Consider the following 16,966-nt stretch of genomic DNA (forward strand, 5'->3'; position numbering starts at 1 on the left):
GACAGAGGCAGAGGTGGGCACCGAAGCCAGGAGGTTGATGGCAGCTAGCACTGTGCACTTACCCAGTCTGCAAGCTGACAAGCAAGCCTGGCAGGAGACAGGAGGCTCCTGGGTCAGAGACCAAGGGCTCTGTCCACATAGCAGGCAGCCGGGCAGGCAGTGGCTGCAGGTGCGATGGACGTGCGTCTCAGCTGAGGAACCCAGGCCTAGGGACCAAGTCCTAGAGCGGCCACAAGCACCTGCCCTCCGAGTCCCAGAGCGCCACAAGCACCTGCCCTGGACCTGAGGGAGATGCTCGCTCTGACTTCTGAGCTGCTTGCTGGACATACACCCTTGCAAAGGGTCTGAAGCAGTGGCCAGGGCAGCCTCCATCATGCAGGAGTGCACAGGCCCCAGGGAGGCTGTCCCTGGCCCCAGCAGCTGGCCTGGTGGTGGGAAAAGGTTTTGGCAGATTCCTTTCATTTCCTCTTACGTGCTCAGCATCCAGGCTGAGAGCCCGATGCTGGCCACAGGCTCTGAAGAAGGAAGGAGCGGTGTAGGAGGTTTGAGAAAGCGGGTTGTAAAATGGTGGGTTGGCACCTCAGGAAGCAGATCTGGCAGAGAGTGAAGAGGGCCCCCAAGCTCTCCGTGAGACCAGGGAGCTGGTGACTGCAGGAGTCACCTGGGGCAGAGGCCGTGCTGCAGGAAGGAGCGTTGCTGACACAGCGGCAAACGTCCACGGAGACTGAGAGTGTGGGTGGCCTGGGAGGGAAGGCCGGGCTGGTGTGGATCAGGTAAGATGCTTTTAGCTACAAGTCACAGGACAGGATAGGAAAGGGATGTGAACCAGAGCTTCCCAGCCTTTATCTCCTCGTGATAACTGTGGAAAATGACACCCTTTACTAAAATAAGGAGGTAGCTGCAGGGTCCGTATCCTGAGCACCCAAAATGCTCTCAGCAGCAGCGTGCACGGCCCCGTGGCAGGACTCGCTGACTGAGGCACAGGAGCTTATTGGAGCCCGCAGTCCCAGGTAAACGGGCCTCAGGTGGCCCCTCTGGAATTCTCTTTTCTCCTAATGGCTCCTCAGTGGCTGCAGACACTCCCAGCATCCTCTCAGAAGGCCAAGGTGAAGAACCTCTCTCTCCTCATCTTTTTTCTTTTAATCAGAGAGGGAGAAGCTGCCCAGAGCCCTCAGCAGACCTGCTGTCCATCTCCTGGCTATGGGGGTCATGTTGCCTCCCTGTGACCCAGCTCCAGGAGACTCTTAACAGAGTCTTAAACCCTGAGCCCCGTGAGTGAGGCCATGTCCCTGAGAGCCTGGTGCCTGCAGCTCAGTTAGCACTGGGGCCTCTTGGCAGGAAAGCTGGGGAAGCACTGGGGGCCTCAACAGGTAGAGGAGGGGTGGCCAGATGCAGGCCCTGCTGTGCCCCTGCCTCCCTAGGCTGAGACAGGATGGCTGGTATTTATTTTTTCTTTATTATTTATTGTAGAGACAGGGTCTCTCTATGTTGCACAGACTGGGCTAGAACTCCTGGCCTCAAGCAATCCTCCTGTCCCAGCCTCCTGGGTAGCTGGGATTACAGGCGGGAGCCACCATGCCTGGCAATGGCTGGTATTTCTTAGCAGCGATGTTGCAATTAAAAGCAAGCAAGAAAGATACACTTCAGCATAAGTCCATGGGGCTTTTGATTCACCCTGTGAAGGATTGAGGAAAAGACTGAAGCAGGTAATGCGGTTGAGTTGTTTAATGATCTGCGAAGTATCTTGATGCTGTCCTTGTATTTTGAATATTTGAGCGTGCTTAACTGAATTATCTGTGTGATATTTTTACTTGGTGTAAGAATACTTTCCTTCAAACCTTGGAAACTGCATCGGTGAAGTAAGGGGTACCACCTAAGGGCACCAGGTTTCTGGTTCAGCTGCGACACTGGGCCCTCCAGTGCACTGACACTAGGACGGAGTGCAGCTCAGGAGTTGCTCCCCAGACACGCAGTCTGCGAGCTCCATTCTAGAAATGGAGAGGAAGTTTCCTCCTCTTTTTTAAACATGTTCCGTGCATTGTGGGTAACAGAGTGTGCACACTACACAGTCACGATTAGAGTTTAAAGTAATAATGTTGCCAGGCACAGTGGCTCAGCCTGTAAACCCAGCACTTTGGGAGGCTAAGGTGGGTGGATCACTTGAGCCCAGGAGTTCAAGACCAGCCTGGGCAACATAGCAAGACCTCATCTCTGCAAAATAATAATAATCATAATAATGAAATGATACTGAAATAGTTAACCATTTAGTAGCATCTAAATTAATGACATGAACGACTATTGTCGGACATGGTGTTTAGTTACAATGTCACGCAGCTGTGTTGAACAGCCACACTCCTCTTGGGCCTGGGACGGGCCCCGAGCCACCCTCCTGCTCATGTCCACAGCCCTCCTTTGCAAACCTATCCAGACCCAGCAGTTACCCCATCCCAGGGCACGGCCTACCTCTGAGGTTGGAACAGCTGCCTGGAGTTGGGGCTCCCCCATACACCCTGGATGCGGCTCTTTGGAGGACCCACCTCCAAGCCTAGCCTCCTCTCACCTGCGTTTTTATGACAGCCTCAGACAGGTCTCCACACAGACTGATGGGGCCCAGCACATCCAACCTCATCTCCCTCCCTTCTTCCCCCAGCCACCTGCACTCCAGCTCCAGCCTGCCTGCACCTGTGGGTGCCTCCCAACCCCCGGTGCACCTGTGGGTACCCCCCCTGCAGACCCTGCAGCACCTGCAGGCACCCTTCTTGTTTGCCCAGCACCTGCCTCCTCCAAAGCCTGCACAGGAGACCTGTCCCCCATCCAGCTTCCTTCCTTCCTGCACCAGCCGCAGGCCATGCCATTTTGCTTCCTAAACTTAATTCCACTGGTCTGCTTCAGAATGTCTCTGAGGGCAGGGGCAGGGTCTGCAGGTGGGGTACCCACAGGTGCACCGGGGTGGGGGGCACCACAGATGCAGGGGCATGGTCCTTGATTCCTGTCCCTTCCGTTTACAGGGAGATAACCGGGAGAAATGGGAGCATGGGAGGCCCCGAGTCTACAAAACCTAGGAGTCTCAGAAAATGTTTGATAGACTAGAGAAACTATCAAGCATTATCCAAAAAAATGTGAGGCTTGAAAAATAGACACTTCCTGGATGGAAGCATTAAACGTACAAAGGCAGCAGTTTTCTCCAAAGTAAAGTAATCTGTAGTGTCATTCTAATCAAAATACAGACATAATTTCTCACCACTCCCACCCCCACCCCCGCCCCACCTTCGGCCTGCTCAGCGGAGCCTGGTAGATAAGAATGTAGCTGTTCTCCAGGAGCCAAGGAGAGAAAGCACCATTCAACAACTGGCAGGGTGGGAACACAGCTCACTCGATCTCCACTTCCTCTCACGGAGACCACACACTACCAGGCATTCCAGGCCGAGGGAGGGACTCCAAGGCAAACCACGAAAATACGCAGAAGTAGAATTGAGTATTTACAAATGGCCGGACGAGGGTTAACCTTAGATACGGGTGAAGAAATCACAGATTTCTAAGGTAGTGTTTTTACCTGGAAAGATATTCTTCAGCAGCACAACAAAAGCCAGCGTACATAAAGCGCACCACAGGCTGAGTGGCACCCAGTGAGGACGGAAGCCTAAGGCAGTTCCAGAGAAGCACCCAGGCAGATGTCTGACCTCACCCCCAGAGAAGCACCTGCTTCTGAAGCCGACCCCTGCAGCAGACCTGCCTCCACCTTCTTAGAGTGCACCTTATGGGTGCGTATCGAGTGCTCCAAATGTCCTTTCAGGAGTCGGTACAGGCACCAGCCACCCAAGAGTCTGTCCCACGTCTATGGGCAGCAAAGCACCGCAAGTTCCAGAGCACCCCACTGGGGCAAAGGATGCTCCAAACCCTGTCTCCGGATGCGTGGGGCGTCCTGCACTGAGTAACACCACATCACGTTTCAGTGGACTGTGTTCCTTCCCCTTCTTCTCTTACTCCCTCCCAGTCCCTACCCCTCAGGCCACAGCTGCCCAGTGCCCCTGCACCCCTCCAGACTCCCCAGCCACCCTCTGAGAACAGAAGTGGTTTTTTTTTTTTTTTTTTTGAGACGGAGTCTCGCTCTGTCGCCCAGGCTGGAGTGCAGTGGCCGCATCTCAGCTTACTGCAAGCTCCGCCTCCGGGGTTTACGCCATTCTCCTGCCTCAGCCTCCCGAGTAGCTGGGACTACAGGCGCCCGCCACCTCGCCCGGCTAGTTTTTTTGTATTTTTTTAGTAGAGACGGGGTTTCACTGTGTTAGCCAGGATGGTCTCGATCTCCTGACCTCGTGATCCGCCCATCTCGGCCTCCCAAAGTGCTGGGATTACAGGCTTGAGCCACCGCGCCCGGCCAGAAGTGGTTTTTTAAATATATGTGTGTATCCTCTTTCCTTTCAATAGCATATTGTGTGGGCAGCTTGCTTTTTTATTTATGTCTGCAGTATTTTTCTATGTCAGTACACACAGAGCTGACAGATCTTTTTTTTTTTTTGACACGGAGTCTCGCTCTGTCGCCCAGGCTGGAGTGCAGTGGCCGCATCTCAGCTTACTGCAAGCTCCGCCTCCCGGGTTTACGCCATTCTCCTGCCTCAGCCTCCCGAGTAGCTGGGACTACAGGCGCCCGCCACCTCGCCCGGCTAGTTTTTTTGTATTTTTTTTAGTAGAGACGGGGTTTCACCGTGTTAGCCAGGATGGTCTCGATCTCCTGACCTCGTGATCCGCCCGTCTCGGCCTCCCAAAGTGCTGGGATTACAGGCTTGAGCCACCGCGCCCAGCCTGACAGATCTTTCTGGTAGTTTTGTGAGCCGCTGCATCAGCTCACCTCCCTTTGTTTTGTTGTCTGATGTGTGTGGACACTTGAACGGCCTGTCATTTTTAGCTCTTAAGACAGTGAAGCTCCTGTGCGTGTGCCCTGCGTGCTCACAGAGGCTGCTGTTAGATCAGTATCTAGGAGGGAAATAGCTGGGTTGAAGGTAGGGGCAGTTTGAGTTCTGAGTGCTGTTACCCAATTGCCCCCAGGACATTGGCCCAACTCCTGCTCCTGGTTGCAGGCGTGAGGCACCTTTCCTCACTCAGTACTGGTGGATTTAGCAAATGGTTTGGGTGGTTTTTGTTTGTTTGTTTGTTTGTTTTTTGGTCAATCTGATAAGTCAAAACTGATACTTTGTTATTGGTTTTAATTTGCCTTTTTTTCCCTAGTCCATTTTATTTTATGTATTTATTTTGAGATGGAGTCTCACTCTGTTGCCCAGGCTGAAGTGCAGTGGCACAATCTCGGCTCACTGCAACCTCTGCCTTCTCTGCAAGGTTCAAGCGATTCTCCTGCCTCAGCCTCCTGAGTAGCTGGGATTACAGGCACCTGCCACCGTGCCCAGCTAATTTTTGTATTTTTAGTAGAGACAGGGTTTCACCATGTTGGCCAAGCTGGTCTCAAACTCCTGACCTCAAGTGACCCTCCTGCCTTGGCCTCCCAAAGTCCTGGGATCACAGGCGTGAGCCACCGCACCCAGCCTTATTTTGTGTTTTTAAGACAGGGTCTCAGTCTGTTGCCCAGGCTGGAGTGCAGTGGCACTGCCATGGCTCACTAAAGCCTCAACCTCCCAGGCTCCTCAGCTTCCTGGGCTCAAGTATTCCTCCTTCCTCAGCATTCCGAGCAGCTGGGACCACAGGCGCACACCACCACACCTGGCTAATTTTTTACATTTTGTAGACAAGACCTTGCCATGTTGCACAGGCTGGTCTTGAACTCCTGGGCTCAAACAGTCCTCCCACCTCGGCCTCCCAAGTGCTGGATTACAGGCGTGAGCACCTGGCCCAATTTGCCTGGCTGTTGTTTGAGTCAGGATCTCCCTCTGTCACCCAGGCTAGAGTACAGTGGTGCAATCCCAGCTCACTGCAAACTCCACCTCCTGGGCTCAAGTGGTTCTCCCACCTTAGCCCCCTGAGTAGTTGGGATTATGGTGCACACCACCACACCTGGCTAATTTTTAATTTTTTTGTAGAGGTGGGTTTTCCCCATGTTAGCCCGGGCTGGTCTCGAACTCCTGGGCTCAAGTGATCTATCTCGGCCTCCCAAAGTGCTGGGATTACAGGTGTGAACCATCGCACCTGGCCCAATTTGCCATTTTTAAAGGATGAGGTTGGTGATTTTTCCTATCAATTGGCCGTCTTATATGTGGTATATGTGTTGTTGACATTTTTGTCCTTTTCAAAGGGGACTAGGAAAGCTGGCAACAGAAAAATGGGTGTTTGTTGTGAGTTCTGAAAGTCAGGGATTCAAAGGGAGACAGGAGCTTTCCCGAGAGGGCCCTGCTGTGGGGGCCTGGGCTGGAGACCAGAGGGAGGGCTGAAGCCTGGTTTACAGACACATGCAATCAGAATGGTTTTGTGTGTTTTCCTTGAATATTTGTTGAGTGCCTGGTAAGTGCCAGACACTATACCTGGTGTTTCACTTGTGCTCAGGTATTTAGGCTAAGGCCGTACAGCTACTACGATGCCTTTTTCAAATGCAGAAACTGAGGCCCAAGGCCACATGGCCACAGAGCCCATAGCTGAGGATCCCAAGGCCTAGCCCTCACTCTACACCCTGGAGTTCTGGAAGGGACTCATCTGATTAGAGCAGGGGGAGGGCCAAGTGTGTCATGGGGTCAGAGGAGATGCTGGGCCAGAGCTTCTGAGGAATGCGGCTGTGCTGTGGGGGCGGGGAAGACTGCACAGGAGAAGGGGGTAGGGCTGCCACGTGGGGCCTCATCGAGATTGGGGCCAGGGCTCAGTGGGCCGCTCCCTGGAGGTGGGAGTTGGAGGCGGTCCCTGCCATGCACCCTCTGGGTGGGTCGGGGTGAGTGATTTTGTTTTCTTCTGGGTGGAGGCCCCCCTCCCTCCCACTCTCATTCCCCACCCCACCCTCCAGCTGCAGAGGATGGTTTAGGAGCAAAAAGGGTCACAACTTTAAAGGGGGCCCCATGTTAATGCTGGCTTTTCCTTAAAAAATTTGTTCTTTTGAAATGTATATTTGCTTCTCCACAGATTTTGAGATGTTTCCTTTAAAAAAGGAAAAAAAAAAGGTTGTGGCCGGGCGAGTTGGCTCACGCCTGTAATCCCAGCACTTTGGGAGGCCGAGGCGGGTGGATCATGAGGTCAGGAGTTCAAGACCAGCCTGGCCAAGATGGTGAAACCCCATCCTACTAAAAATACAAAAACTTAGCCGGGCACAGTGGCGGGTACCTGTAATCCCAGCTACTCCAGAGGCTGAGGCAGGAGAATCACTTGAACGCAGAGAGCGGAGGTTACAGTGAGCCAAGATCTCGCCACTGCACTCCAGCCTGAGCGACAGAGTGGGACTCCATCTCAAAAAAACAAAAAAAAGGTTGCATACATTTTTTAAATTTTTGAGACGGAGTCTCCCTCTGTCACCTGGGCTGGAGTGCAGTGGTGCGATTTCAGCTCACTGCAGCCTCCACCTCCCAGGTTCAAGTGATCCTCCTGCCTCAGCCTCCTGAGTAGCTGGGACCAGAGGTATAAGCCACCATGCCCTGCTAATTTTAAAAATTTGTTTTGTAGAGACAGGGTCTTACTATGTGGCCCAAGATGGTCTCAATCTCCTGGGTTCAAGCAGTCCTCCCATGTCAGCCTTCCTAAGCTCTGGGATTACAGGCGTGAGCCACTGTGCCTGGCCCATAAAATATTATCTTAAGGTCACATGATTCTGTTGACTGACTGCTAACTTGGTTATTTTTTTAAACTGTTGGTAGAATTAGAGCATTTCTGGGCAGTTCTGTGTGTTGAAGACACCTTACAGCCAGGGTATTCTCATCTAAAGATCCAAAGGGAAAGAAGGACAAAAGCCGGCCCCTCTTTCCCCCTCTTGCCCCCTCTTGCTGGACAGCCCGAATGCTGGTGGAGCCTCCGCCCGAGATCACACAGGGCTGGAGTGACTGCGCCCTGCTCGGGCCCCAGTGGTTGTCGCAGGTTGGGGCTCTTTGCTCAGATGGAGGCGAAGTCCAAAGTCACACAGCCCCAGTTGGTGGAGTCAGGATCTGAATCCAAGCCCTGGATCCAGTCCAGGCCAGAGCCTCCTTTGCAGAGAAGGTTCTAGGTGCCCATGCACAGGGTGACTGCCAACCTTGTGGAGTGGGGTCAGTGGTGGCCCTGCAGGCGGGCTTGGTCTTCCGAGGCCGTGTCAGTGCCACCCCAGGGCCGCCCTCCATGGCAGTGTGGGGCCAACAAGCCTGTCTTCCCATTTTTCTCAGATACGCTGGAAATCCTGTTCGTTTTATATATAAAGTGTTTCCTTTTTAAAATATTGGCAACTAAGTAAATCCAAACAAGGTGTGGGCCAAATCATGGCACACTCCTGCCCCATGGGTGGCCCTCCAGCTAAGAGTCATGTTTACAGTTTTAGAGGTTTGGTGGACGCCAGTGGGACCACACTTGGGGATGGAGTGGCTGTGGGTGAGTGCGTCTCGACTCCCACACCTGGCCTCTGAGAAGACAGAGCAGGGGACTGTGATACCTGAGCACCAGCCGCCCCCCACCCCGTCACTGTGGCCCTGCAGGGGCTGCCAGCCTCTGCATTCAGGAGCCAGTGGGCGCCCAGGACACACTCCCTCCATCCCCTGCCTACTGTCCTGTGCTTTTGAAGTGAGACTGTTCTGGGCTTTTCCTGAAAGGATGGTGGAACTCCAGAGTGGCATTTCAGTGTGATTGGCCTCTGCAGGACCAGCTGGGCTCCCAAGGCATACAAACATGCCCTGAGCATTTGGCCTCAGCACCAGCTCATCCTCACGCCCCTGCCCCTCCCCGCTCCCCCAGCCCGAAGGCCCCATGCCGCCTCCAGCCCCAACCTCCGCAGGCACTTTTGTGCTTCTTGTGACACCCAGGGCTTCCGTTCATTTTGTTCAGGAGAGCAGGTTGGGATGCCCCCGCCATGGATGGGCGAGGAGCCGGCTGTGACACATGAAGAAATGGGGAACAGTGAAGAACAGTCTATGCCTCCCTTGTAAATGCGCGTCACAGTCCGCTTTTCCGTCTGTGGTCTCTCCATCGGGGCCCAGGAAACCTGCACTAGAAGGTGCACGTCAGGCTCCTGGTGGCCAAGGTGAGATGGACAGCCCAAGACAGCTGCAAGACCAAGCTGCAGGGCAGGCACGGGGGCCATGGGGCTCTTATTTATTTACTTTATTCTTGCTCTGTCACCCAGGCCAGAGCACAGTGGTACAATCTTGGCTTACGGTGGCCTCAACTTTCCAGGCTGAAGTGATCCACCTGCCTTGGCCTCCTGAGTAGCTGAGACTACAGGTGCACATCACCATGCCTGGCTAATCTTTTTACTTTTTTAAAAATTTTTTTGTAGAGACAGGGTCTCACTCTGGCACCCAGGCTGGTCTCGCACTCCTGGACTCAAGCGGTCCTGCCACCTTGGCCTCTCAAAGTGCTGAGAGGACAGGTATGAGCCCCAAGCCCGGCCTGGCATGGAGCCCTTCACCCCACACATGAGCCAGGAGGCAAGCTTGGTGAGGAGCATGTGGCTCCAGGAATGCGAGGGAGAATGAATGGAGGCAGCTCCTCAGTGTGCAAAAACACGCAGCACAGGCCTCACTGGTCACTGCCACGGCAGCCTTGCAGCGGGATCAGGACAGTCCTTTTGTCCGGGAAGGAGAGGACCCTGCTCTCTTGTGTCTCAGTGCCTGCCCCTGTCCTTCTAGCCCTGTTGCTGCTCTCAGGACAAGCTGTGACTGACAGAGCGGGTCACGCTGGTGACGTTTTATGAGGCTAGACGCACAGCCCCACAGCACCTTGTCACGGAAGCTACAGGAATCCAAGAACCGGTGCTCTGGCCAAGAAGGGAGCACTGGGGTGTCCTGAATGGCACAGACAACCCCAGCCTCCCACCTTCACTGATTGTCACACCTGTGGCTTCTGAAGAAGGACAGGGCAGCCTCAGAACTTCCTCAGAAACAGATGGTCAAGTAGATGTTTGTTAGCTCTTTTCTTGAAATGGTAATGACGAAACCATGATTGCCACTTAGGAAAGTAACTTGTGTTGAAATAACTTTTAGAACAAAGTAAATACATTAAGAAATAACTAAATTGGCTTACCTTCTGGTAATATTTATTCTATGGCCACACAACAGCTGGCACTCACTTCTGCTTCTGGCCAGGCTGTAGTTATAAGGACCAGACTTTAATGTTCCTCCATAAACAACTAGAAAACTGGAAAAAGTATATGAAACAACGGTTTGTAGACATTGGACAACTGGCCGAACAAGACTGAGATCGCGAACAAGACTGAGATCGAGGACAAGACTGCCACCCTTGTGGGAAGGACACAGGCAAGGCGAGCCCTGGGGCCCTGGCCTTCTGCCTGAAGGCCGTGTCTGGGCTGCCAGTACAGGGAGAGAAGCAGGGCCTGAGCAGAGCTGAGTACCCTTACGGAGTTGAGACTGCACTGGGGCCTGGGGAGATAGCAGGAGCCGGCGTTTCAGGGCAGAATCCAGCAAGGAGGAAACTGCAGAAAAGAGCTCCAGAAATTCTCTTGAGTGTGTACTAAGGACCAGCCTGCACATGTATAGAAGAAAACTCCACAAAGCCAGGCAAAGAGGAGAAAGGAGCGTGTAAGGTGAACAACTTCCAGAGCTCACACAGGGTCATGACATACGGAAGCTACAGCCGGGGTGATGGGTCCCCGGTGATCACTGTGGACATTCAGTGGAGATTCCGGAGGAGCCACACCGTGGGAATGGGGCTGATGCTGTCTGCAGTGAAGGCTCATCTAGAACCTACCTGAGAAACTGCAGCTATAGGAATCCAAAGCCGGGCATGGCAGCTCACGCCTGTAATCCCAGAACTTTGGGAAGCCGAGGTGGGCAGATCACCTGAGGCCAGGAGTTCACAACCAGCCTGGTCAACTTGGTAAAACCCCATCTCTACTAAAAATACAAAAATTAGCCAGGCATGGTGGTGCATGTCTGTAATCCCAACGACTCGGGAGGCTGAGGCAGGAGAATCACTTGAACCTGGGAGGCAGAGGTTGCAGTGAACCGAGATCGCACCACTGCACTCCAGCCTGAGTGGCAGAGCAGACTCTGTCTCAAAAAAAAAACACACCACATAACCCAACTTTTACCCAAAACAAGGCCCAACACCCTTTAAAAGACAAGAAGGCGAGCACTATGACCCCCACCTGTAATCCCAGCACTTTGGGAGGCCAAGACGGACGGATCACTTAAGGTCAGGAGTTCACGACCAGCCTGGCCAACTTGGTAAAACCCCGGCCCTACTGAAAATATAAAAATTAGCCCGGCATGGTGGCAAGCGCGTGTAATTTCAACTACCTGGGAGGCTGAGGCACGAGAATCACTTGAACCTTGGAGCCAGAGGTTGCAGTGAGCCGAGATCTCACCACTGCACTCCAGCCTGAGTGACAGAGCAGACTCTGTCTCAAAAAAAAAAAAACAAAAAAAAAAAAACAAGAAAACATGTAACCCACCTTTCTGTCAAAACAAGGCCCAACATGCTTTAAAAGATAAGAAGACTGGGTGTGGTGGCACACGTCTGTGGTCCCAGCTACTTGGGAGGCTGGGGCAGGAGGATCATTTGAGCCCAGGAGGTCGAGGCTGCAGTGAACCATGATCATGCCACTGCACTCCAACCTGAGCGACAGAGCAAGATAGCCTCTCAAAAAAATAAATAAATAAATAAAAAAGGCCAGACACTTTGAGACGCCAAGGTGGGTGGATCACGAGGTCAGGAGATTGCGACCATCCTGGCTAACAAGGTGAAACCCTGTCTCTACTAAAAGAAATACAAATAAAATTAGCCAGGCGTGGTGGCAGGTGCCTGTAGTCCCAGCTACTTAGGAGGCTGAGGCAGGAGAATGGTGTGAACCCAGGAGGCGGAGCTTGCAGTGAGCCGAGATCCCACTACTGCACTCCAGCCTGGGTGACAGAGCGAGACTCTGTCTCAAAAAAAAAAAAAAAAAAAAGAAGCGTTCTTTGCCTCTTGTGACATTTTCTGCCTAATTCTATTTTATTTTTTAATTTTCACTTTTTCTGTCTTTTTAAGTGGATCTTTTATTGTTGGATCTTTATTTTTAAAAAATTCAATCAGATTTTTTTTCTTTAGTTAGTTTACTCATCTATAAATATCCATTCAACTATTGTCTACTGGAATTTAATCTCCACATTATTTATTTTCCATTTGTTTCATTTTCCTACACTCTTGTTTTACACTGGAGAAACCAAGTTTTCCTCTGCTGCTTTACAAGTTACACATTCTAATTTTGTCCTGTGGTAACATCTGCCAGTTCACACCGGGTTCACAGAACCTCATGCCTTGCAGCCGCCTCGTAGGCCCCTCTCAGGCATGCGTGCCACACGCTCCCCTCTGTGCCACCTCAGCCCTCGACTCTGAACTCCTGTGGGGCACCGGGGCCACCTGGTTTCCTGTCCATGTCTCGCTCTTATGGCTTTTCTGAGCTCTTTCCCCTCCTTCCTTCAGTGACTCCCCCAAGACTTTCTGTGTGGGCCTCAGACAGACTGAGGCTGTGTATCCCGCCTGTTTCGGAAGCCCTGTGCTTGTATCCCTGTAGGTATTTGGAGGTTTATGTTTAACATGTTTTGATATGAAGATGTAGAAGGATTTTGTGTAAGTTTGGTCTTACCCATATTCTGCCTTCATTGGCCTCCTCGAAGAACTTCATTCTGTCCTACAGGAAGTACAGTTGCAGCTTAAAGAGCGTGAACGTGTACCCACTTCACACAGACACACCCAACCTGCCCCTGCCCTGGAGCACGCGTCTTCCTCTTGGAGAAAGCAAGGCTCCTTCCTTTCCGGGGCTGCCCCTGGAGACACGAGCCATAGATCTTCAGTGAAATGCTTCACTCTCTGGTCATAGAATTAAGAAACTGTAGCTGTCCCAACTAAATTTCAGGACAAATTAGCTCAGTTGGTCACGCTCACAGTCACTGCCTCCACCAGAACTGATGCAGACCCCTGGGAACCGAGGTGTTTGCTCTGTGACTTGGGAAGGATAGCGGAAGGTATTTCCATTTAGCTCTTGGGGCCAGATTTTTTGTGAATGAAAATCTGCTGTGCATATCTTGGACACTGTCACATGCACTACCCTGTGTATTTCCATTTAAAACTGAAAGCGAGTGCCAGTGCAACACAAGCAAGAGAGACTCCCGCCCTGAGACTCATTCCCCTGAAACTCACTGTTGTTTTAGGCTTTCGGTGGACCCTGCTGTAAGTGTGCAAATTTTATGCCAGGTCCGTGGCCAGGGCTGAACCTCTCTCCTGAGGGGCTGGGGGACTCCTCCGAGGAGCAAGAACAGCCCGGCTGTCCACAGAGGAACCGTCTACAGGGGTGGGAGCACAGGTCAGGTGCTCTTTCAGCAAAACGCCAGGACCTGGACAAGCCATCACACTCATCACACTAGCAGCCAGAGCGGCCACAGGTCACTCATCTCTGCCACTTGCTCTCCGAGTGCTCCAGAGTCAAGGACTGCAGCCTGGCCAAAGGGACAGTGGCCTGTGGCCTCTGACTCTGAGCTTGGAGAAGGCTCGCTGCTCCAACATCACGTGGACAGAGGCAAGGAGGCACGTGGGACGGGGAATGGGGATAGAGACCAGCCTGCCCCAGGAGCAGGGGGGTCCTCAAGAAACGCTCATGCATTTTCTGACCAGGGCTTCCATCCTGAGGTGTGTGCAGAGTGACCCAAAGCCTCCTCATCCGTGCCGTGACTCTGGGCCCTGGAGCCCACCCGCTTTCTGTATAAGAGCCTATTCTGGAGGCACCTGTCCTGAGAGCAGCCGATGGCACTGTAGGATGCTGAGGGCAGCCCAGGCAGAAGGGCTGGCAGCTGGCCCCTCCCAGAGTCCCGTCTCAGGTGGATGCTGGGCCACGACTTCCAGCCCAGGGACTGATGAGTCTTCTCCAGTCCACGTGGCAGGTGTTGCCAGGGAAGCAGGCGGTGCAGCTGTTGGACAGCAGGGGGTGTTTCTTCAACCCAGACTGCCCTCCTCCTCTGCCACAACAGGCCCCCTTCATTCTGGAACGTGCGGACCAACTCCATCTGCCTATCCCCACGGTGTGCCAAGTGCCAGGCCCAGAAGCATGCACCTACCTGGGGGCCTATTCCTCCTCCTTTCTGGCAGGGGGCCACTTTGGCCCCTCATGCTAACCTCGCCCTGTGTGCTGTGCAGCTGGAGTCAAACAGGAGGTGCAGAAATGCCATGGAGGGCAACAAGCCACACAGCATGGTCCGAGGCAGCCAATCCCCACTCCCCACTTCTGCGGCATCCGTGCCCCACCCGGGCACCAAGCCGCTGTGCCATGCATCCCCCAGCCCTGACCTGCTGCAGGTGTGTGCACCTTTGCCTCTCTTCCCAGGGGAAGCAAAAACCCTGGGATCCAGAGGATCATTGCCCAGATCTCCGGAGAGCAACTCCAGGGGCCTGGTCTCCAGGGGAGAAGAAGGAGTGGGGAGAGGCCTTTGGCCAGGCGTGTGGCCCTCCGTGTCCCAAGCAGGTTGGGCAGCTGATATGTGCGTGGCTGGCGTAGCTCCCACAGAGCCAGGCTCCCTGGAGGAGAGCGTGGCCTCCTTCCCAGCTGTCCATCCTCCTGCCAAGACATGCAGGGACCAGCCCTGAGACACGGGTCTCAGCCAAAGTGAGTGGCAGGCAGTGCTGTTCCCCGGGGACATGGCGCTGACCTGCTGGTCTATGGCCCTGAGATGCTAGGGTGCCCACCTGGAGATGTGAGCTGGCCTGGCAGACCTGGGAGGGCCCCATGGGCCCCTTTTGAAAGTTCCCTTTTCATGAATTTTACCTGGAATCTGTCCTGCACACTGGCCCATGCTGCTTTTTGCTGTCCCCAGACAGTGCCAACAGAGACCATGAGTTGTCTAAACACCACCCCAGGCACTCAGCACTCAGTGCAGAGTCCTGGCCCAAGGGGCATGAGGCCGGCATTCCTCACTTTAGGACCAGGAAACCAGTTCCCATGCCTCCAAAACAGCTGAGACAGCTGCCACTTCCTGTTGCCCCAGCTCAGGTGCTGCATGTCACTTCCCTTCTGGGGCCTCAGGGCCTTCTCCTGCCTTTTCTCCTCTGAAAGGCAGGAGCAGGGTGGGGTGCGGAGACACCCAGAAGCTGTCCAGCTCGCTGCCCGTCCCTGGCCCTCACCGTCCCAGCCTCCTAGCGGCCTCCTTGGCACCCACCAGCCTGCAGCCGCCTGTGCTTGGGGTTCTTGGCACCTCTCCTTCCTGTGGGCTGAGCTCGGATGGGCTGTGGTGGGGAGCCGGCCCAGGAGGAAGGCCGTGCATCTCTGGGTCTCCTCTCGCCCAAGTGAGGCCTGTGTGCCTGCCGTCCACGATGCAGCCTCCGGTAGGGACAGACCCGCGTCTCTCAAAGCCTTCTGCCCATGAAGTGTTTCCTTTAAATTCCCTTCCTTGGGGCCCCAGCTTGCACCCCACTACTGGGTGACCCCTCTCAAGGGCTGGGATGGGGCCCAAATGAGGCAACACTGACAGTCTAGCAGACAAGCCTGGGCAGGCTCAGCAGCAGGGGACCCGCCAGTGCCGTTGGGGGAGGAGCCACGGTCGCCCAGAGGAGGTGCTGGCATGGAACAAGGGGTCAGCCTGTGGCCGGCACCCAGGCCCCCGAAGTCCCACCTCTCCTCTGCTTCAAAGGCCAGCAGACAGGGCCTGAAGGATCTGGGGTTTCCTGCTGGCCCTGCCTCACTAGGCTGAGTGATGGGTGGCAGGACTGCCCAGAGCCCTGGATCCTGCAGCACCTAGTACCCTCCCCTCTTGTGCATCTGCCCAGTGGGGGCTCCGGGCTCCATGTGCCAGTGAGGTGGGGAAGGCAGCTGGACAGAGCAGGCCCAGGGCATCCCCATGTGGAGGGGCCATAGGGACCGGATCACCGGGGCCTCCCTCCCCTGCACGTCATTGCTCTTCTGTTGTCACACTCAGTCCCACAAAGGCAGCCCCAGGGCCACTGTGACCCCCAGGGCTGAGCTCCAGGAGCTCAGGGGTGGGGGCATCCATTAGGAGACATTAGCAGGTGAGGGTTGACACGGGCTGGGGAGACAGAAGTGTGAGCCTCACAGGCGTGGGGGCCCTGAAAAGGTGCAGCTTCTGGAGATTCAGGGTGGAGGGAGCCAAGTCACATTTGCTGTCACTGTCTGCACTGAAGGCCTGGGTGCCGTGATGACAGCGGTGGGAAAAGCCTTGTTCCCAAGAGACTTCGAAATAATTCGATGCATTTGAGAAGGGTTGATCTTGGGTGCGTGAGGAGCCCTGTGGCAGCCAGAGGGGGTTCAGCACAACTTGGGCCCTTGGGACAGCAGGGGTGAACCCCAGAGAACAGCAGAGGCCACAGGGAGACAGAAGGGCCTCTGTGCCAGAATGGACTTGAGGCCTGAGCTGCCATCAGGGCCAGGCCCTCCCCAGCCCCAAGGCAGGCTCTGGAGAACCAGGGAAGGCATGGGCTCACTGTCCAGCCCTTCCCAAAGCCCTAGGAAGCCAGGTAGGTGTGCCCAGGGGCACCCAAAGAGCCCGGAGCAGCCTGGAGAATGAGCCACCAGAGGCCAACTTGGTCAAGAGCTGGGCTATGGCTCAGGTGCAGGAGAAGAAACCCACTGGGTGGCCAGAAATCTGGGGACCAGCTCTGTCCCCTTTGTGCTCAGAGTTCTCATGCCCCCAGGCTGAGACGGGAGCAAGGGCTGTACCTCCCCTGCAATAGGACAGGCTGTGTCCTCCCCGAGATTCCACCAGCTTCAAGCCTCCAAGGCCGGGTGCGGTGGCTCATGCCTGTAATCCTAGCACTCTGGGAGGCCGAGGCAGGCGGATCACGAGGTCAGGAGATCGAGACCATCCTGGCTAACATGGTGAAACCCTGTCTCTACTAAAAATACAAAAAAATTAGCTCGGCATGG

At 54.4% G+C, this 16,966-nt stretch overlaps 1 protein-coding gene across 4 annotated transcripts in view; it reads left to right on the forward strand.

Annotated features, from left to right (window-relative positions):
* CCDC57 (coiled-coil domain containing 57) overlaps positions 1–16,966 on the forward strand; it is a 119,157-nt gene that overhangs the window by 99,082 nt on the left and 3,109 nt on the right. The window contains exon 20 of one of the 4 annotated variants that reach the window (XM_030923175.1): positions 8,926–9,233. The exons of the other annotated variants lie outside the window; for them this stretch is intronic. Within the exon in view, the coding sequence (XP_030779035.1) occupies positions 8,926–9,026 (101 nt within the window). The 3' untranslated portion in view covers positions 9,027–9,233. Of the gene's footprint in view, positions 1–8,925; positions 9,234–16,966 lie in introns of those variants that run through there. 4 annotated transcript variants of the gene reach the window in all.

The sequence above is a fragment of the Rhinopithecus roxellana genome, chromosome 19 (assembly GCF_007565055.1).
Source record: "Rhinopithecus roxellana isolate Shanxi Qingling chromosome 19, ASM756505v1, whole genome shotgun sequence".
Lineage (NCBI taxonomy): Eukaryota > Metazoa > Chordata > Mammalia > Primates > Cercopithecidae > Rhinopithecus > Rhinopithecus roxellana.